Genomic DNA, 22588 nt, shown 5'->3' on the forward strand with positions numbered 1-22588 from the left:
ATATATTATATATTGTAAGAGATACTATTATATATTATATATAATATATAATATATATAATATATATATTATTATATATTATATATTGTAATAATATAATTTATATATAATATAATATATATAAATATTTATTTATATTATATATATATTTAATAATATATATATATATGATTGATATGTTTATATATAATATTTATATATATATAAATATATATAAAAATTAATTTATATTATTTATATATATATATATATATATATATATCTATATATATATATATATATCTATTATATAATATATAATTTTATAGATTATTTAAATATATATATATATTGCATAGATTATATATATATATAAATATAATTTATATTATTATATATATATATATTAAATATATATATATATATATATATATATATATATATATATATATATATATATATATATATATATATATATACTATATATATATATATTTACTAATAATATTTAAATATATATAAATAAATTATTTAATATTTAAAGATATTTATATATATATATATATATATATATATATATATATATATTATATATATATATATATATATATATATATATGCAGAAGCCAGGTACTATGTCGTACCTCTAAGTAAATATGGATACAATCCACAATGAAGTAAATTCCTCTTGTAGTTTAAAAATATATATTTCTTGTATAGGATTAGAGCTTTCGACCATCAATTGTGGTCTCACTTTAGTGAACAAGACCACAGTTGATGGTCGAAAGCTCTAATCCTATACAAGAAATATATATTTTAAACTACAAGAGGAATTTACTTCATTGTGGATTGTATCCCCATAATATATATATATATTATAATTATCTATAGTTTATATATATTATATTTATAATATAATATATATCTATATATATATATATATATATATATATATATTATATATATATATATATACTACTATATTATATCAAATTTTTTTAAAGAAAAGTTCACTTCTTTTTGTTTTTGCAAGTCTATGTTTAATTGCAGCCTTTTCTTTTCTTTCACAGCACTTTGCTCAAGATGATCCTGATCTTTATACTGGGAAGATAAAGCATTTGCTCGATCATGGTGTGGACAACTTAGATGATGAGCTATACTTTACTGATGAGCTATTGCTTCCAAATGGTCAAGTTAAGGTACTTCATTATGTTCTGGTTGATATAAAATTTATAGTATGTCAATGAATGGTGCTCTTTATTTTAAAATTGTTATGATATTTATCTTATTGAACCTAGGAGATATGAAATTTAAAGTCAGTTGCCTCTCTGGAGGCTGATCTCACTTAAAATATACTGCTTTACATGCAAAACTATATTATTATGTAATGTAAATAACTTCTCATACAAACCCTTCGGTCATATTAACCCCTTGCCATAGTCTATGATGTCTCAGCCTTTGGCTTACACAACAAGGAGGATCATTTTGAAACTTCTGTTCAAGACAAGCCTATTAAACCAGAATTGCAGTTTAGGTAGGAATCTTGAGTTGCTGGAAATCCAGGGTTATTGTAAAAAGTTTATAGATCCAGGTAAGGTCTGGAAAAATTTAATATGCCAGAGACCTAGGCTGTAAGGAACTCAAGGGTTTACTCCAAAAGTTCAAGACTTTAAGAAAGTACAGCATAGTTTCCATACCCTTATTAGCATCAAAAGACAGTGTGCAGACAAACCAAATAACTAAAGTGCCTGTAAGACTAAAATTATTAAAGGGAGAGATGTGAACCACTTATTACAAGTCCTTAAAAAACTGAAGAAAGCCAAAACAGATTTGGAATATGAAACCAAAGGAATGTTCATTTGGAAAGACATAAGAAATAATAGCTTTCACAACTTTTATCTAGTGAAATTGTCATTGCCTAAGAAATAATAGCTTTCTCAGCTTTTATCCAGTGAAATTGTCATTGTTTCAGTGCACAGCTGGAGAAATTAAGCTTCTAGTTAATAATATTCCCCTGTAACTTTTTGTTTAAAGGGGACTATGTTAGGCTTGTTGCACATTCAGTCTTCACAGTTGACTTCAGTCTCTTCTTTCCCACTGTTATCCCTACATTTAGGGACCGGTTTTCTGATGCACTTTCTCTACTTCCTTCCTCACAATATCAAGCATGGTATATTGTTTAGCAAAGTGGTTTTTACAACCATTTGCCCTTGCTATCATCAACCACAGTTATTGGTGGTGGGCCTCGTTTTGACTAGAAAATCTACCTGCAAGGCAGCGGTTTCCACAGTTATTAGTGGTGGGTCAAGCCTTTTACTCAAAAGTAAGACTGCAAGGGAGCAGTTTCCACAGTTATTGGCAGTGGGCCTTTTACTTAAAAGTAAGACTGCAAGGCAGCCACTGGCTTTTTGGTTGCTTTTTACGACAAGCAAGACCCATGGTGGTAGTATTCTTATACCCCTATCACAGGGGTTTCACAGTTGACTTGAATCTAGAATGCACCAAATCGCTCCTAGAACATCTACACTCATCATTCTCCTTAGAAGAATGTTTTGTAGCATCATTCTCACCTTGGTCAAAACTGGGACAAGAAAATAAACTAAAATCTCAGCAAATCAAGCCTAAAAAAGGGATTTTGATGAAGGAAAATCTATTTCTGGGCAAGGGTTCGTGTCGCTTCGTGAAATAATCCCTTAAGTTCATTATTTCTAGGTAAATGATACTAACATTACCAGAGAAAAAATAAAAATAGGGGGATGTCAGAGTAACTGACTCGCTCACCCTAAATAAAAAGAGGGTGTCGATATGGTGCTGGGGCAAGTGAGACCACTACCACGAACCTCTTGTCATTTAGAATTCTCCTTCATCAAAATCCCCCTCCCTGAGAGAGCTGACACACGGCCGGCGCCAGCAACTACTATTACACAACCTCCCACGCCGACCGCAGCGCCTCTCGTGGTCATCCTTGAAGTTAGATGCCAATCTTGGGCGCAAAGGTGGGAGAACAGGGTGGGATTTCACTGGGCGACACGAACCCTTGCCCAGAAATAGATTTTTCCTTCGTCAAAATCCCTTTTCTGGGCTCAGTTTGTGTCGCTTCGTGAAATAGTACCAGAGAATTAGCATAAGGTTGGAAATAAAATAAGGTCTCAATAAAACGAAAGAAATAAAATAAATGAATATAATCTAGTTGAAAAATTTTACAAGTTATCATAACTAAGGTTAACTTAACCTAATATAATAAATGCCAGCTTAAGACATATAATTGGACTTAAAATTAAACTTAAACTAACTTATGATAACTTAGAACTAGATTTTATGAAACAATATGAATAAATATCTTAACATACATATAAGTGTGTTTCCCCAGCAAAAAAATAAGGGAAAACAACACTAAGTAGTTATAGTCAGTAATCAATATTTACAATTGTGAGTGCCCCTAGCAAAAAAAAAAATGACGATAATGTTAGGTGAATTGTTAGTGAGGCAGGTAGAAAGAAGATCTGGATCTTCGACTACAACTACTGAACAGTGTCAGGAGAAACTACGTTTCCCGCTGCCACTGCCGGAAATTTAAGAGATTCTTAGGATTTTAAGTAGTGCCGTTTAAAAACTGTCGGCGATTTCCAGCCCGTATACTTCTTCAATTCATCGAAATTCATATGTTGGAAGTAATTGATAGAGGTGGCTACTGCCCTGATGTCATGGGCTTTAGGGAATGAATCAGGGTTAGCTTGTTTGATAAAATAGAGGATTTGTTGCCTAATCCCTTTTATTGAAATAGTGCCACCTTTTTCCCTCATAAAGAGGGGGCCTGAGGATCTAGAAGATGTCCTGGACAGATAGGCTCGTAAGGTCGTCACCAGACAAAGAGAAGGGTCTTGTGAAAGAGGGAGAACCTTCCAAGGGGCCCATCTCATTAAGGGGTCCTCATTCTTTGCCACAAAGCTACGATCTGGAGATAGTAGGACTTCTCCTGAGGGGAGGAATTCTACATGTCCAGAGGCTCTGGAAAGGGCCGACAGTTCTGATATTCTGGCTCCTGAAGCCAGGCTTAGTAAAAATAATGTTTTTCTTAATAACATTAGATAGCTACATGAATCGTTGTCAGTATCTGGAGCCAGTTTGAGAACATCATTCAAGAACCATGAAATTGAACTAGGCCTTTCTGAAGGTCTGGGCCTAGCACAGGCTTTAGGAATAGACGTAAAGTAGGAGTCTGTTAAGTCTATCTTAAAGCCAAACTGGAAGATTTTCTTTAAAGCTGACTTATTAGTGGTAATAGTACTAGCTGCTAGACCTTTTTCAAACAGGGATCTGAAAAAGGATATAGCTAAATTAACTGTCATGGTTTGGGTGTTTGTTTCCTTCAGAAAATTTGCCAGTTTCTTAACAGCAGCATCGTACTGGCGTAAAGTTGACTCCCTCTTATCCGATTCTAGGAAAAGGATATTCTGGGGATCAATATTTGCATCTCTCTTAGCCGCAAACTTCATGAAGTCCATAAAGTTAGGGTTTTGAGAATTCCTGAGGAAGCGAACACAGTCCTCATTTGTACTGACTGGGACAGTTTGGGATTGGGGATCCGTCGAGGTCAGAGACCCAATTCCAGGAGGAGAGGATACCAGTTGTTCTTGGGCCAATCTGGGGCTACTAGAGCTACTTGTCCCTTGAATGTCCTGAGTTTGCTCAGGACTTTCAATAGAAGATTCACTGGAGGAAAGATGTATATCTTCCTCCACTGGTTCCAATCTATGGACATGGCGTGTATGGCACAAGCCAGAGGGTCCAGGTTGGGGGCCACATAGCAAGGGAGCTTGTGGTTCGTTTGAGATGCGAAAAGCTCCACCTGGAGACCTGGGACCCTTTGGCATATCCACTGGAATGAGCGCTTGTCCAGGGACCACTCCGATTCTAGAGGAACTGATCGAGACGGCGTCTGCTATCACGTTCCTTACTCCCGCCAGATGAGTGGAGGATAGATGCCATTTGTACTTGGTTGCTAGGGAAAAAATGGCTATCATGACATGGTTCACGTGCTTTGACTTGGATTCTCCCCTGCTGATGCAGTGTACCACTACTGCGCTGTCCAAAACCAGCTTTATATGGGAATTCTTGGCTGGTAGAAGCCTCTTCAGAGTGAGGAAAACTGCCATGGCTTCCAATACGTTTATGGGAAGCCGGCGGAACTGAGGCGACCAAGTCCCTTGAACTTTCTTGAATTGGGAGTATCCTCCCCATCCGCTTAGAGAGGCGTCCGTATGGATAACCAACGCCGGAGGAGGGAACTGGAGAGGAACTGATTTGGACAGATTCTTGGACTCCGCCCTTGCGGACTGTCAGCAGAATTACTGACAACTTGTCTCGAGATTTGACATTTGCTCTTGAGGTGCCAAACTCGATTTATATCCTTCAATTTTGCTTTCAACAGAACGTCTGTGACTGATGCAAACTGGAGGGAACCTAGGATCCTTTCCTGGTTTCTCCTTGACGTCTGTTTGCATTTGAGGAATTGCCTTATTGACTTGGCTATTTCTTTCCTTTTGACCAATGGAATTGACAGAGTGTGGGAGTTCAGGTCCCACTGAATGCCGAGCCACTGAAAACGAGACTCCGGCGTTAGCCTGGATTTGGTCTTGTTTATTTGGAACCCCAGATGTTCCAAAAACTGAATTACCTTGCCTGTGGCTTTGAGGCATTCCTCGACGGTTGTTGCCCAAATGAGCCAATCGTCGAGGTACGCTACTACCATTATCCCTTGTGATCTCAGTTGCTGGACCACTGATTCCGCTATTTTCGTGAAGACCCTGGGGGCTACGTTCAGCCCGAAGGGCATCACTTTGAAAGAGAATGCCTGGTCTCCTAGCCTGAAGCCTAGATATGGGCGGAAGTGTCTCGCGACTGGGATATGATAGTATGCGTCTGTAAGATCGATAGAGGTGGTGACGGCCCCACGAGGAAGTAAGGTCCGCACCTGCGAGATAGTCAGCATTTTGAACTTGTCGCAACGAATGAATAAGTTTAGACGGGACAAGTCTAAGATTATTCTTCGTTTTGTTGAGCCTTTCTTTGGCACGCTGAACAAGCGTCCTTGAAACTTTAAATGTTTGACTCTTGATACTACTCCTTTCTGAAGGAGCTCTTGTGCATACTCTGTCAATTCCTTTGTTGGTACTTGAAGGAATGTTTTGGATGGAGGAGGACCTTTGATCCAACTCCATCCCAGCCCTTTGGACACAATGCTTTGTGCCCAGTTGCTGAATCCCCACCGGTGTCGGAAGAGGAACAGCCTCCCTCCTACCTGAGGGTTCTCACTGGGTCTGTGCAGGACGTGCTCCGCATCCTCCACGGAAGTGTCTCCCCCTGTTGGGTGCCCTTCCTCCACCCCTCTGACGAAATGTACCCCTAGCTCTGCTTCCCCTTCCAAACCTATTGATGGCTTGGAACGCCTGGCCTTCGCACACAGGATTGAAGGCTGGGGAAAAAGTGTAGGAGGTCGAGGGCTGGTTCTGGGACGTCAACAGGAGGATGGGCTGACTCTGGTTCTTGGAAGTCGACGGTTGCACGGGTTGTGATACCGGGGCTGCCTGGATGAACTGCTGTTGCTGCTGTGCTTGGAAGGTTGGGAACTTCCTCGGTTTCTTTAATTTCTTAGAACCAGAGGGGGTGCTTTCTGGCTTCCTTTTGCTAGAAAGTCCCCAGCGGACCCTAAGGCTCTGGTTGAGCCTGGTCGCTTCGTGATGGACCTCGTTTACTGCAGATTCAAGGAAGAGGTCAGCTCCCCAGATCGAAGACAATAGCAGCTTGTTAGGCTCATGCCTTATGGTGGCTTCCTGCAGGACATGTTTCCTGCAGTTTCGTCTTGCTACAACGAAGTCGTACAGATCAGACTGTACGGTCTGCATCTGAGCCTTAGCTAGAAGCTTAAACAGAGGCTCCGTACCATATGTCATGGCGGCAACCTCTGTCATTACTAAGGCATTAAGGGTTCTCCCTAACCTGATCCTTGCGTCGAACTCTGCTTGGATCAGGTTGTCCGGTAGTCTTGGGAGTCTCTCCCCGAACTGTTCGATAGCACAGTCCGGTTTGAGCTTCCCAACCGTAAAAGAAGCCGGAAGGTCAGCCCATAGGTCCTCAGCAGCTGGGAAGAGTAGGGACGTCGGGTCCGACTCTCTCAGTTGAGGGAGAGGCTCGTCTTTCATGGCGGCCTGGATGGTTACTTCTGCAATTTTTGTGGAGAAGGGGAGTGGTGCCTCCTCTTCCGCCACAAAGATTGTGAACGGGCTCTTGAATGCCTGAAGTTTGGTGTTGCTACAGTCCCATTCTTCAAGGCACCTCACCCATTCCCTCTGGGCTTGCTCCCGACTGTAAATTACGGTCTCTTTCGGGATCTTGTCCTCTCTGTTTAGAGCTGCTTCCGTCAATCTAGCATACCCCATGAAAGGTGGTTGAAGATTGGCGGGGTGGAACTCGAAGTCCTCGATGCGACGAGTTCCACAGTCAGGGATCGAGATCATTCCATCCTTGAAGGGTGCGAAGGCTGCTACCCTCCAAGGATTACTCATGGTGAATGGGGGAAGAGAGTCGTAGTCCAGCATCGGGGTTGCTCCGGCGCCTGCCAGAGGAAGAACTGCTGGGGGTTGTTCCCTCAGGCCCGCCAGCAAGTTTTCCTGGTTTGTCAGCCAATCCGAGATGTTCTGGATCGACTGACCGGATTGCGCAAACGAGGTGGAGATTTGGGCAAGCATTTGATCAAGCCTGTCTTTCACCATGGTCCCCACCATGTTCCCCACCTGTTGCAACACCCCTGCTGTAAATGAGTCAGGATCGAAGGGGCCTGAGGTACTGGTCGCAGTAGGGGTCTTCGGACGAGCTCCTGTAGACGTAGAAGGTACTGGCTCGGCGGGAGCGCGGGCCTTCTCTTTAGTGGACTTGCCCCTAGACCCTTTAGAGTGCGAAGAAGAGGATGACTTCGCTTTCTCTGCTCCGGGATGGTGAGCCGGAGACTTATGAGATGATGAGGCCGAAGTCTTCTTAGAAGACGACCTCTCAAGGGTTTTTTGTTCGCATTGTCCTTTGACTTTAGGAACAACTGAGGCGGAAGACGTCCTAGGCAGAATATCCGATGCAGAAAAACCTTGGAAAGAAGTGGAAGAAGGGACAGGAGACGAAGATCCAGACGCGCCTAAGGGAAGCCCTTGAGCACCCAGCAAACCTACCTCAACCATCAACTCACCTTCCCCTACTGTCTTAGGTTCCACGTTAAGGTCCAGGGTGGCAACGTCCTCCGTGATCTCCGGGGCTCCTCCCTCCGCCAAGGCCTGCGCCACTTGCAGCTGGATGGCAGCTATAGCCGGAGCTGCCGCAACAGGGTCGACGTACGCAGTCGACTTGCTGCCTGGGAAGATGCGGACAGCCATACTCTTGTCTAAAATGTACGGCTGCCCCTTCGACACGTTCTTCCCAAAACCACCTACCCAGGCTTTCAGGGTAGCCGACGCGGCGTCCTTCACGGCGGTAGCCTGAAATAAAGGGTCATTGTAGTCCTTACAACGAAGCCCCGAAGATACATTATTAACACTTACGACTCTAAGTCATGTACATATATCCAATTTTACATAAAATATCTGACAGTATATACCAAGAACAGAGACGATACCTACGCCGGTATATACTTACACCGGTAGAAAACTGATCCACTAGCTCGTAGCAAATGGAGCAGGCTTCGTGGTGCCACATGATCAAGTCATTATGGCAGACAGCACAGGGAGCGTGGGTCCGGCAGACCTCATGACCGCAAGGGTCCTGCAGGACGGCGTTACATCCTGCCTCCTGACAGTTGGTAGCCTGTAAGTGAACAGATACATGAGTATCAGCAGATACTAACAGGACTACCCGCTAAGAGACATGAAGCTCCGCTGCATGCCGGAGTGAAATGAATTTTTTGGGCATAATCCTCTCCTGTAATCCGTGTGAGAGAGTCTGTAGGACTCGGTAAACTGGCTTGAAAAACTCTGGTACGCCAGAGCGAAGATTTCCGCCAAACCAGATAACTGCTCATACACATACCGAGGTGAGGGTACAACACAGCGGAGAACGTGAGAAGATTATCCATAAAGTTAAACAAAATAAAACTAAAACAAAAGAAATAACAATGCATGCGGAGCATAGCTCCGCTGTAGAACTCTTCCGCCAACCCACGGAACACACGGATGGTGAGCGGGTGCTCCGCCGGAAAAGCGAAAGAGATTACAAGAATCACATACAGGGGAAGCATGTAAGGCCTACTCCGTGATCCCCCCCCAAAGAGCTGGCGGAGCCAGCTATACATGCAACTATGGGGAGGGAAAAGGAGATCTGACCATAGAACGCCGGAGAAGGCCTGACACGAGCTGGCGGGGTGGCCAACCCAACCTGATCACGCCGGGACCTCCCCGAAGCTCATAGAAAATGTGACCGGTCCAATACAGGACCCCCCAAGTCTGTGACTCCCGTATCCTCCTGGTAGGGAGGAAGAGGGGAGGGGTGCCCGGATGGTTGCCATAGCGACCGTGAGCGAGCGAGGACTAACCCTTCCTCCACGTAGGAGGAAAGGGGGGGGGGGGGGCGGACTGGGACCAGGGCGATCAGCTGGCCCGACGCGAGCGCAGGTGGACCACGAGGCGATAATGCAACAAAACATAGCCTAGGTAGAACTGATCGCCCCTAACATGCAACCCAATAATTACATCGTAATAAAAAGAAAAGAAGGAAATCACGAGTGGGAGAAAAAGAAGGGATGTCCACGAGAAGTAGGCTAGTCTCCCCGAAGGGGAACGTGCCAACAACTCGGGAGCTGGCCTTTGCCGATACGTAAAACGGAGGGCGATGGCCAGGATGGCTGGACTAAAGAGCAATTTAGCAATAAAATAAATCACAAATAAAAGAGCCCACACGCCTAAACACCTAGACAAAGGGTCATGCATGCATGAACACTAAGCTAAGGCACAGGCAACGGATTTCCGAATAGTACGATGTAAAGCAATAGAAAGGAAGTAGAACCTTCTGTACCACGTATAAAATATCTCATGATAAATGCATATATACACAAGGAATAGTTACCACGGTATGGGAGACTGCAGTAGCTAACCAAAACATGAGGCGAGCTGGCAAGGTGAGCCAGGCGCCAGACCAGGATGACTATTATTGGACCTAAAAAACGGTTAAAATAGCTCCTGGCTGGCTAAAACTATAGTGTATAACCTTTCGGGGTACTTAACTTAGCTGCGACGATAGCTTGAAGTTCTGTTTTGAGAGCAAAGTTAATCCGAAAGTGCACAAAAACACAGAGCAATGGCAGACACATGCGTACGGAGGTTCGCTAACGAAAAGGATGGACACGAGAGGCGCTGCGGTCGGCGTGGGAGGTTGTGTAGTAGTAGTTGCTGGCGCCGGCCGTGTGTCAGCTCTCTCAGGGAGGGGGATTTTGATGAAGGAGAATTCTAAATGACAAGAGGTTCGTGGTAGTGGTCTCACTCGCCCCAGCACCATACCGACACCCTCTTTTTATTTAGGGTGAGCGAGTCAGTTACTCTGACATCCCCCCATTTTTATTTTTTCTCTGGTAATGTTAGTATCATTTACCTAGAAATAATGAACTTAAGGGATTATTTCACGAAGCGACACAAACTGAGCCCAGAAATATATATATTTCCCAGATGGACTTCATAAATTATAACCAAATGTAAAATATCATATATCAGATATCCTTAGATGTACAGAAAAATGTGCCAGAGGAAGGAGTGGGCACTATGTTGGTTTTGTATGGGACATACTTAACTAATTCATGAGTAACTGGTAGCTGGTGATCAGCTTTTTTTTTTTTAAGATAATTTTTTTATCTACGTCCGTGGAATACTTGCTGAGTGAGTGCCTGAGTCTTAAGATGTTAACAATTGAGGCTCATGATGATGATGACAGGATTCCTGGATAAGGTATATGGTACCTGTGGTATCTTTAGATTTTATTTCAGAAGCTGATCTCTAATAGATTCAGTTCTTTTTTTATTTATTCTTTATGGTTTAGCTAGATTTTATTTTTGACAAATGATAATAGTGTTGATGACTTTTGAGATCACCTTATCAGAGAACCTTTCATGAACCAATCTTCCAGGCCCTCAAATGTCTCTTGAGACAAGAGCTGTCCTCAGGTAGGCAGGAACTCCATCTCCCTTGTCTTCCTTGGACCAGAAGATTTGGTGTGTCTTCATTGGTGTCTGCTTGGTTGGACCAGTGGGTAGGGTCGCCTTAAGTGATACAGGTAGTCCTCTGGTTCCTGGCCTCTGTGGCAACTATGCAGAAGATGGTTCTCTGCCCAGAGTTGAAAGTCACCCAGAGGATAATGAGATGATCAAGTTCACCCGTGATTGGTTATTCACTATGGAGGATAGTTTCTGCAAGAACCCTTTAACCAGCATCTTTGAGGAAGGCACATAGGTGAGGCAAGTCAGAAACTGGCAGTTCTAACATCCAAGGGAAACAACAAGTCAGGCATGTCTGGTGGCTACATTGCAGAATTGATCCCATTCCTAATGAAAGCACCAAACTACTGACTTTGCAAACACCTCAGCTGAATTGGCCTCATATGCCTGTAAAACACAGATAGTCCCAAGGACTAATCTTTCAGTGTGGTGGTCTGAAATTCTTGGGGGTACCTCTACAGTGTCAGTTAAAGGAGCATTACAGGTGATAGTGCAAAGTTCACAAGATCCTGTTTAGGGGGATTGGCTGGTTGAAAAACAATAGAATCTGAAAAAAATAAAATTCTCAAAGAAAAACAAAAATCCTCTTAACTTCATGAAGAGGATTGCATTAAGACTCTATACTACCAAGTATTTTGTTTTGAATTGGCATTAGTTTGATAGTCTTTCAATATTTTCTAACCTTAACTCAAAATTCCTGAACCAGTGGTGCTTAAAAATGGACAAGAGTTAAATTTGGACTTTGCCTATATCTGATTTTCAGGATTTTAGTTTCTCCTCAAGTTATTCCTGGACTGGCCTTGACAAAATTTAATGTGATCAAGGCAAGGTTTACTTCATTTAGGAACCCTTCCTTTTTATTTCTACTCTTTTTGAAGAGAAGAATGTGTTTTTACCACACAAGAGAGACAGTCAAGCAAGATTTCTTGGCCTTCTGCAGGTATGGAACAGGTTTGCAGTGTCATTTTTAGGGTTTTGGAGAGTTAGTCTGTTGTTATGTCTAGGTTGTCTAGCAGTGAAAGTTAAGGTCTTGACTTTAGTGTTTTTGGAATATCAACATTAAGGTAACAAGACTTTTAAGAGTTTTTTCAAGTGTCAAGAAAGGATGTATACTGATGATATTCTAGAGGCAGCACATGCCTATGCCACTCATGTTGTAAAGGAGAGAACATTTGTACTTCTCCTTTTCCAGTAATGTCACTTCAGGTCAAAAAACTAATTGCAACTCTAACAGGAGTGTTTAAATTGTTCAAGAATTTTTGCTTGTTAACCAAAATTTAACATTAGCTTTTCATTTCACCTCCTTCAATACTGTGCTAACGTATATACTGTGTCCAGATACCCAAACTTTCAATTTTAATTTGTGTAGGATATACCCTAAATTTGCTTATATGTTTTGAACTTTGACATTTAAGGTTGTCAAGAACTTGTGGTTATGATTATTATCTTTCTACAGGTAGTAGAACTGGAACCAGGTGGAGCTAGTCGAATAGTCACCAATGCCAACATATTGCAATACTTGGATGCTATTGCACAGTACCGACTTTCTGTACGTGTACGTCATGAGGTGGATGCATTTCTTGCAGGGCTTAATGACATTATTCCAGACAACCTTCTTTGCATTTTTGATGAGAATGAACTGGAGGTGAGCACTTGTAACATGTTAGGAAATGAGGGAAATATTGGAGAGTACTTTATTTTTTATATTTTGGATTTTAAACTAGTATTGTCTATATAACCAGTAGAGGTGGCCCGCGGTTAACGGCGCAATCGCTCAAAGGCAAATAGGTTTTACGGCTGTCGTCAAAAATATTCAGTAAAAAAATAAGGCATTTTAAGGTAATATTACGGCACAATTTTCGGTCAACAGCGCCGCTAGCGCCATTACGTATGTCTAACGAGTTCATACATTTGTAGAAATACCGTTCAGCCCGTAAAGGTTATGCAAATGATATTAAAAAATTGTATTGAGAGTTATTACATAGGTATTAGGGGAAAATATATGCCTCTGACACTGTTCTATGCCGAAAATATAGTTAACCCTTAAACGCCGAAGCGGTAAAAAAAAAAAAAATGTCTCCCGTGTGCCGGAGACGTTTCAGAGTAAGCGCGGGAGCGGAAAAAATATTTTTTTTTTTTTTTTCAAAAAAAATCATAGCGCGCTTAGTTTTGAAGATTAAGAGTTCATTTTTGGCTCCTTTTTTTTTGTCATGCCTTAAGTTTAGTATGCAAACATCAGAAATGGAAAAAAATTATCATTATCATATATAAATAATGCGATATATGATAGTGCAAAAACGAAATTTCATATATAATTGTATTCAAATCGCGCTGTGCGCAAAACGGTTGAAGGTAACAAGTTACCTTTTTTTTCGTTGTAATGTACACTAAATTGCGATCATTTTGGTATATAACACATTGTAAAACGATAAAGGCAACACAGAGAAAATATTATCACAAAATAATGCATGAATTCGTAACGCGCAGACGTAAACACATATTTTTTTCAAAAATTCACCATAAATCTAAATATTGTCCTAGAGACTTCCAATTTCTTTCAAAATGAAGACAAATGATTGAATATTACTATACTGTAAGAATATTAGCTTACAAGGCAGTTTTCGACCATATCTGACGAGTTAAAGTTGACCGAATGTCGAATTTTTTTTATATATATTTTTTTTATTGCAAATTATTTCAAAAATAAGAAAAGCTACAACTTTCAAATATTTTTTGTTTTATTCTACATGAAATTGCGCACATTTTCATATATAAAACTCTATGAAATGCATAATATGAAATGGAGCAAATATTCCAAGAATGGGACTTACGCATTTCGGAGATTTGTGGCGTAGAATCCTTGCGCTTAGGGAAGGAAAGTTTTTTTTTTTAAATTCACCATAAATTTAAATATTGTGCTAGAGACTTCGAATTTGTTTCACGATGAAGATAAATGACTGAATATTACTAGACTGTAAGAGTTTTATCTTACAATTGCGTTTTTCGACCATTTCGGTAGAGTCAAATTTGACCGAACGTGGTTTTTTTTCTATTTATCGTGATTTATATGCAAATATTTCAAAAATGAGAAAAGCTACAACCTTCAACTATTTTTTTGTTGTATTATACATGAAATTGCGCACATTTTCATATATAAAACTTTATGTAACGGCTAATTTAAAATGGTGCAAACATTACCACAATAGCACGTATGATTTTTTTTGGAAGAGTTTACCCGCGCGGACGTAAAGAAAATGTTATTTTTTTTCATAAATTCACCATAAATCGAAATATTTTGCTAGAGACTTCCAATTTGTTGCAAAATGAAGGTAAATGCTTGAATATTACTAGAATATAAGCGTTTTAGCTTACAATTGCGTTTTTTGACCATTTCGGTAGAGTCAAAATTGACCGAAGGTTGAAAATTTGTCACATCATTTTTTATATGAAAATATTTCAAAATTGATAAAAGCTACAACCATGGGTTGTGTTTAGTTGTATTGTGCATGAAATTGCGCACATTTTCATATATAAAACTTTATGTAACGGCTAATTTAAAATGGTGCAAACATTACCACAATCGCATGTATGATTATTTTCGGAAGAGTTACGCAGCGGACGTAAGGAAAAAGTTTTTTTTCATAAATTCACCATAAATCGAATATTGTGCTAGAGACTTCCAATTAGTTGCAAAATTAAGTTAAATGATTGAATATTACTAAAATATAAGAGTTTTAGCTTACAATTGCGTTTTTCCGACATTCGGTAGAGTCAAAGTTGACCGAAGGTTGAAATTTTGGCACTTATTGTTATTTTATATAACAAAATATCTCAAAACTGATAAAAACCTACAATCATGAGTATTTTTTGTTGTATTCTACATAAAAAATGCGCACATTTTTCATATATAATAGTCCATGTAACGGCTAATTTAAAATGGTAAAAAAATTATGTCAAAGTGACAAAATAATTTCCGAGATATGTCACAGATACTTTTTAGTGCGGCAAGAAAGAAATTCGCGCTTGCGCGCCTGCGTACGATTGTAAACAAACAACACCTTGATCCGTGAACTCCCAGCATCCCCAAGGCGCGTGATTCAAGAGTTTTCGGCTGGTAGGCCTAAAAGTATTTTTCCGCGAATTTTAAAAAAACTTTTCTGGGCTCAGCTCGTGTCGGCCTATGAAAGTAATCCTTAATATCATCTTTCTAGGTAAAATTATCCTAAATTATTACCAGAGAAAAAACAAAATTAAGAAAATGTCAGTAAGACTGACTCGCTCACTCTTAAAAAGAAGTGTCGGTATGATATAGGGGCGAGTGTGGAACACTACCACGGACAAACACCAATTATAACTTCCCTATCAGAATCCCCTAAGAGAGAGCTGATACCAACGGGCGATGCAGCCTCTACTACTACTACTAGAGGACGCCACGGACAGCAGCGCCCCTTAGTCGTTCATCCTTAATTTTTAGCGCCAGCATCTTGACGCTGTTTTTCTCTTGTGCTTTCACTATGTGGATTTACCTCGTTTTATAAGATGGAACGTTCTGCAATTGCCACGGCTAAGTTAAGTAACTCATAAGTAATAATTTATATAGTGTTATCTTCCGGGTACCAGTATTTTCCTTTTTATAGGTCATATACGGTTCCCCGGTTGTCTCGTGGCGGCCATGCTGCCTCGTAAGAATTCCCGGTCCTCCATACTGGGGACTTCTATACTTATGCTTATTTTTCACGTTCATTGTTTTACATCGAGTTTTAGCTAGTTAGCCCTCTTACCATTCTCTTAGCTTGGTATTTAGGGCTATCATTATTTTATTCTGGCCCAGCATCCCGGCTCTTGCTCTACATCGCGATCGCTGGCTCCGAGTAGGCTACTGTGTTTCTTGGAATAGTTGCCTCCTCCTGGGGCTTCTTTCTCTTTTCCTAAAAAGTGTCTCTTTTCCACCTTTCGATGTATTTTATTATTATTATTATTATATTATTATTTAGGGTGTTAGGCTAGCCTAGGTGCTTGTTCCTGTATTGGTACAGCTTGGTTCACGTGGCCCTACCACGGTTGTGGTGATCGCGGCCTAGGCCACTTAGAGTCACGTGTTCCATAGCACCTCACCCTGCCCCTTCCCTCCCTCTCTGATGTAGGGAGGAGCTGGGGGACCCCTGGATTGTCATACACCTCTTTGCCTTCTCTCTCATTCCGGAGGTGCCGGGAGGTTCCGCCAGCAGGGGGTTTAGGGCGACCACTAGGAGGTACCGGGTCTCCATACGGGTAGTTGGTGAGGTGGGGAGGAGTAGGCCATCCCTTCCCCTTTCCTCGCTCCCGCCGTGTTTCACCGGGACCTCCTTCCCCCCCATACCCATTACTCAGCCACCTCCCTTACGATACGAAAGGAGCCTTCCGTCGCAGCCGGGGCCCCTTTGGTGATAGGTTATTGGCTCCACTAGCTGGGTAGGGTGGGTTCTATGGATGGTCGTTTGCTTGCCTACTATATCCTTATATCTCTCCCCCGCTACGGAAGGGAGCTTACCCTTACTACGCACTCTTCTAGTAGACGGGTGGAGAGAAGTTGGTTTTGATGTTATTACTGTACTTTGTTAAGGATATATACTAATTTAAGATGTTTTACAATGAATTGTGTTTTTTTTTTTTTTTTTTTTTTTTACTATTATGTTATCAACCATCCCCGCCATTTTACGTTGTGGTTTCCTTTACCACCACTCCTAGTTGGTTGATTTTTGTGCCTCCGCCACTGGCGGAGCCATAGACTTTCTTCCAACATGGTTACCACACGTATTTTAGCAGGGCTCTGGTTTCATCTAACTTTATCGCTCCGGCACCAGCGGAGCATATGTTAGACTGTAAGTATTACTCTGTACTCATGTACGTTTCTACTTACAGGCTACCAACTGTCAGGTCCTCGCTTGCAATGCGACGTTACATGACCCCTGCGGACACGATGAGTGCAGGTCTCCAGCCAGCCCCGTGCACCCTGTTCCAACGAAGTTCATCGTTTGGCATCCCGAGGCCTGCACCATTTGCTACGACCTGGTCGGTCAGCTGGTTGATGGGTAAGACCATTATAAAACTAGTTATCAATTTACTAACACTTTTAGTTCGTAAGTTTGTTAACCCTGTCCGCAATTGGTAGCTAATTCAGCCTTTCTTTCAGGCTAGCGGGGTGAGGGAAGTCGCCCTCGCCACTCTGAAAGCGTGGGTAGGCGGCTTTGGAAAGAACGCCGCCAAGGGCCAGCCCTACATTTTGGACAAAAAGCTGGCCATCCAGATCTTCCCTGCGGGCAAGTCGACGGGCTACGTCGATCCCTTGTCCGCCGCCCCCGTAATAGCCGCCATCCAGCAAGATCTTCAGCAGTCGTTGGGGCTCGTAGCCGCCCAGGAGCCAGTCCCGGACGTCGCCGGCCTGGATCTGAACGTCGAGCCTATGGCGGTAGTGAGTGAGGGTTTGTTGGTTGAGGTAGGTTTGTCGGGCGCCCAAGGTCTTTCCTTGGACGCTCCTGGATCTTCTCCTGTCCCTTCTTCTTCCGCATCTTTCCAAGGCTTTCCGGGATCTGAGATCCCTAGCCGCACTCCCGCTCTCTCTGTACCTCCCAAGGAGAAGGGAAAGAGAGAACCGAAGACTCTGTCTAAGTCGACTTCTGAAATCGTCTTCGTCTTCTTCGGCTAGGAAGTCATCGACTTCTTACGCCGACGCGGTGAAGGCTAAGCCAAGCTCTTCCCAGTCGAAGAGTTCTAGAGGCAAGGCTTCGAAGGAGAAAGCTCGCGCTACCTCCGAGTCGTTGCCTTCTCCCGCCTCCGTTGCCCCCTCTCCGGCTATGCCGGCAGGGGTAGCAAGCACCAGCTCCTGCGTTCCTTCTCCAGTCTCACCAGGAAGTGATGGAGGCAAGGTCAGGAGTGCAGGTGGGTTCTCAAAATCTCAGCTTGGGGAACCCGCTTTGAGTTTTTTTTTTCAGATGTTCGCACAATTGTCGAGCACTCTGTCTCAAACTGGACAGACCGTCCAAGAACTCTCGAATAGAGTAAGAGAGACTGAGGATCGGATGTCTGGGCTATCCCAGGCTCCTCCCCCAGTATCCCCTGCTTCTAGCACAGGGATCATCCAACTCCCGTCTTACGACTCTCTGCCAGCTTTCTCTATGGAGAATCCATGGAGAGTAGCGGCCTACGCTCCCTTTAAGGACGGGATGATTTCGATCCCGGAGTTGGCACGAAGGATTGAGGACTTCGAGTTCTATCCTCCGGGTCCTGTCACCGAGCCTTTCATCGGGTTATGCCTAGGCTGACACCAACGGCTCTTACAAAGGGAGGACAAGATCTCGAAGGAGTCTGTCCTCTACAGTAGAGACCACGCCCAACGGGAATGGGTTCACTGCCTTGAGGACTGGGAGTGTACGAATACTAAACTCCAGGCCTATAAGAGCCCATTCACTATTTTCGCCACGGAAGAGGAGGTCTCTCTTCCGTTCGCCACGAAATTGGTGGAGAAGGCTCTTCAGGCAGTCCTCAAGGATGAGCCCCTTCCGCAGTTGAGAGAGTCGGAGTCCACTTCTCCACTCTTTCCCGCCTTCGGAGAGTTATGGGAAAAACCTGCCTGCTACTTTCACGCAGGGTAAACTCAAGCCGGACTGCGCTATGGACCAGTTCGGTGAGAAGTTGCCTAGGCTGCCGGACTCCCTAATCCAGGCAGAGTTCGATGCGCGGACTAGGTTTGGCAGGTCCCTTAACTCTATCATAATCACGGAAATGGCTGCTCTGACTTATGCGAACGAACCGCTATTTAAGATCTTAGCGAAATCACAATTTCACACGGTTTTGCTAGACGCTTTTGACTTCTTCCAAGCCAGGAAGAACTGTCGGAAGCATGTTCTTCAAGAGTGTACTATCAGGCACGAGCCTAATAGACTCTTATCTGCCAGCATGTGGGGAGCGGATCTCTTCCCAGAGTCAGCAGTGAACGAAGTTCATCACGAAGCTGCTAGACTCAACCAGAGCCTTAGAGCTAGGTGGGGCATTTCCTCTAAGAGGAAACAGGAATCCGTTCCTACTGCTGGCAAGAAACCAAAGAAGGCTGGTAAGAGATTCCAGCCATACAAAAAACTTCAGCCTCAGCAGCAGTTTGTGCAGGCGGTCCCAGTCACCCAACAAGGACAACCTGCTACAGCTAAACAAACTCAGCCGTTCCTCCTGCCGGTGCCCCAGCAATCCCAGCCTTCGACCTCCTATGCCCATCTCGCCTGCCTTTAACCCTGCTTATGAGGTTCAAGGCTACTCTCAATCGAGGGGTAGGGCGAGAGGTTACTTTCGTCACCGTGGCGCAGGAAGGGGTGCAAGGAGTAAACAGTTCAGAGGAGGGCGTGGTGGCCAACCCGCCCATCAGCAATGAGGTTCTCCAGGTAAGGAGGAGGCTGTTCCTTTTCCGCCACAGGTGGGGGTTCAGCAGTTGGCACAGAGCATAGTGTCCAAAGGATTAGGCTGGAGCTGGATCCAAGATCCTCCTCCAATCAAATCATTCCATCAGCTACCGTCAGAGGAATTGATAGATTACGCGGAAGAACTCCTTCAGAAAGGAGCTATTGCGAGAGTCAAGCATCTAAAATTTCAAGGTCGCTTATTCAGCGTGCCAAAGAAAGGCTCAACAAAAAGAAGGGTAATCTTAGACTTGTCAAAGCTAAAACTCTTTCATTCGCTGCGACAAGTTCAAGATGCTTACCTTCGCAAGTAAGGACCTTACTGCCGCGTGGAGCCGTCACATGCTCCATCGATCTTACAGACGCATATTATCATATCCCTATAGCCAGGCACTTCCGCCCATTCCTAGGATTCAGGCTAGGAAATCAGACATTCTCATTCAAAGTGATGCCCTTCGGTCTGAATGTAGCCCCCAGGGTATTCACAAAGATAGCAGAAGTGGTTGTACAACAATTGAGAGCTCAGGGAATCATGGTAGCGGCATACCTCGACGATTGGTTAATCTGGGCACCAACAGTCGAGGAATGTCTCAAAGCTACCAAAAAGGTAGTTCAATTTCTGGAACATCTGGGGTTCCAGATAAACAAAACGAAATCCAGACTTGTTCCGGAATCTCGTTTTCAGTGGCTGGGAATCCAGTGGGATTTGTCCTCCCACAATCTATCAATTCCAGTAGCCAAACGGAAGGAAATAGCAAAATCTGTCAGGCAATTTCTCAAGTGCAAACAAACGTCAAGAAGAAACCAGGAGAGAATCCTAGGGTCTCTTCAGTTTGCTTCAGTAACAGATATCCTTCTGAAAGCAAGGCTGAAAGATATAAATCGAATTTGGCGGTCAAGAGCAAACTCCAAATATCGAGACAAGTTGTAGTAATCCCACAGATCCTCCGCAACCAACTACGGCCTTGGTCAAAAGTAAAAGAACTTAGCCAAAAAGTACCCCTTCAATATCCCCTCCCAGTGTTAACCATTCACACGGGATGCATCCCTGTCCGGGTGGGGGGGATACTCTCAGTTCAAACAGGTTCAGGGGACTTGGTCAGTTCAATTTCGCCAGCTCCACATAAACGTGTTGGAAGCAATGGCAGTATTTCTTACTCTGAAGAGACTGCTTCCCCCGAAGAAGTCTCATCTAAGGCTAGTTTTGGACAGTGCAGTGGTAGTTCATTGCATCAACAGAGGAGGGTCCAAATCCAAGCATGTGAATCCATGTCATGATAGCCATCTTTGCATTAGCAAACAAACACAAATGGCATCTGTCTGCCACTCACCTGGCAGGAGTAAGGAATGTGATAGCAGACGCCCTGTCCCGGTCAGTTCCTCTGGAATCAGAGTGGTCTCTGGACGACGGGTCATTCCAGTGGGTAGGCCGGAGAGTCCCAGGTCTCCAAGTGGATCTCTTCGCCTCACAAGCGAACCACAAGCTCCCTTGCTATGTGGCCCCCAACCTGGACCCTCTGGCTTATGCCACGGACGCCCTGTCGTTGGATTGGAATCAGTGGAGGAGAATTTACGTTTTTCCTCCAGTGAATCTTCTCCTGAAAGTCCTAGACAAACTAAGGTCTTTCAAAGGGATAGTAGCTCTGATTGCACCGGACTGGCCCAAGAGCAACTGGTATCCATTCTCTTGGAATTGGGTCTCCGACCTCAACGGATCCCCAATCCCAACTATCACAATCAGTACAAATGAGGACTGTGTTCGCTTCCTCAGGAACTCTCCAGACCCTAACTTTATGGACTTCATGAAGTTTGCGGCTAATAAAGATGCTAACATTGATCCACAGAATATTCTCTTCCTGGAATCAGATAAGAGGGAGTCAACCATCAGACAATATGACTCAGCTGTTAAGAAATTAGCATCTTTCTTGAGAGAATCGAACACTACAACCATGACAGTTAATTTGGCTATATCCTTTTCAGATCTTTATTTGAAAAAGGTTTTAGCAGCTAGCACGATTACCACTCACCAAGTCGGCTTTGAAGAAAATCTTTCAAGTAGGTTTTCAGATAGATTTAACTGAATCTTATTTCACATCTATCCCTAAAGCCTGTGCTAGACTTAGACCTTCTCAGAGGCCTACTACAGTTTCATGGTTCTTGAATGATGTTCTCAAACTAGCTTCAGATACTGACAACTCAATCTTGTACATTCATAATGCTCCTGAGGAAGACTCTATTCTTATTAAGCCTAGCCTCAGGAGCAAGAATTTCAGAACTGTCGGCTCTATCCAGAGATGCGGGTCATGTGGAATTCCTCCCATCAGGAGAAGTTCTACTTGCTCCGGATCGTAGCTTTTTAGCCAAAAATGAAGATCCTCTGGCAAGGTGGGCTCCTTGGAAGGTTATCCCACTTCCACAGGATCCTTCTCTCTGCCCAGTATCAACCCTTAGAGCCTTTCTATCTCGTACTTCTTCTAGATCCTCGGGTGCTCTCTTCATGAGAGAAAAAGGTGGTACTTTGTCAGTTAAAGGTATTAGGCAACAAATCCTTTACTTCATTAAACAAGCCAAACCCTGATCATTCCCAAGAGCACATGATATCAGGGGAGTAGCCACCTCATAACTATTTCCAAAACACATGAACTTTGAGGATCTTAGGAAGTATACTGGATGGAAAATCCCCGACAGTCTTTAAACGGCATTATTTAAAGTCCTTGGAATCTTTAAAGTTTTCAGCAGTAGCAGCGGGAAACATAGTTTCCCCTGATACTGCTTAGTAGTTGTAGTATTGATCCAGGTCTCCTTTCTACCTACTTCAACCAACATGCCTCAACCTATCACCAGGCTACTCATCATTATAGCCTTAGCCGTTGTGTGTTATAGTGGTTTGTCCCTTATTTTTTTTTTTGCTAGGGACAACCACATGGGTACTGATATGTACCCC

At 43.0% G+C, this 22588-nt stretch overlaps 1 protein-coding gene across 4 annotated transcripts in view; it reads left to right on the plus strand.

The window, feature by feature from the left end:
* LOC135211097 (apoptosis-resistant E3 ubiquitin protein ligase 1-like) overlaps window positions 1-22588 on the plus strand; it is a 572118-nt gene that overhangs the window by 524964 nt on the left and 24566 nt on the right. For all 4 annotated transcript variants that reach the window (XM_064244179.1, XM_064244178.1, XM_064244180.1 and 1 more), the window contains 2 exons: window positions 1050-1178; window positions 12675-12863. In XM_064244179.1, coding sequence (XP_064100249.1) covers window positions 1050-1178; window positions 12675-12863 — 318 coding nt within the window. The remainder of the gene's footprint in view (window positions 1-1049; window positions 1179-12674; window positions 12864-22588) is intronic.

This window comes from Macrobrachium nipponense, chromosome 4, assembly GCF_015104395.2.
Source record: "Macrobrachium nipponense isolate FS-2020 chromosome 4, ASM1510439v2, whole genome shotgun sequence".
Taxonomy (NCBI): domain Eukaryota; kingdom Metazoa; phylum Arthropoda; class Malacostraca; order Decapoda; family Palaemonidae; genus Macrobrachium; species Macrobrachium nipponense.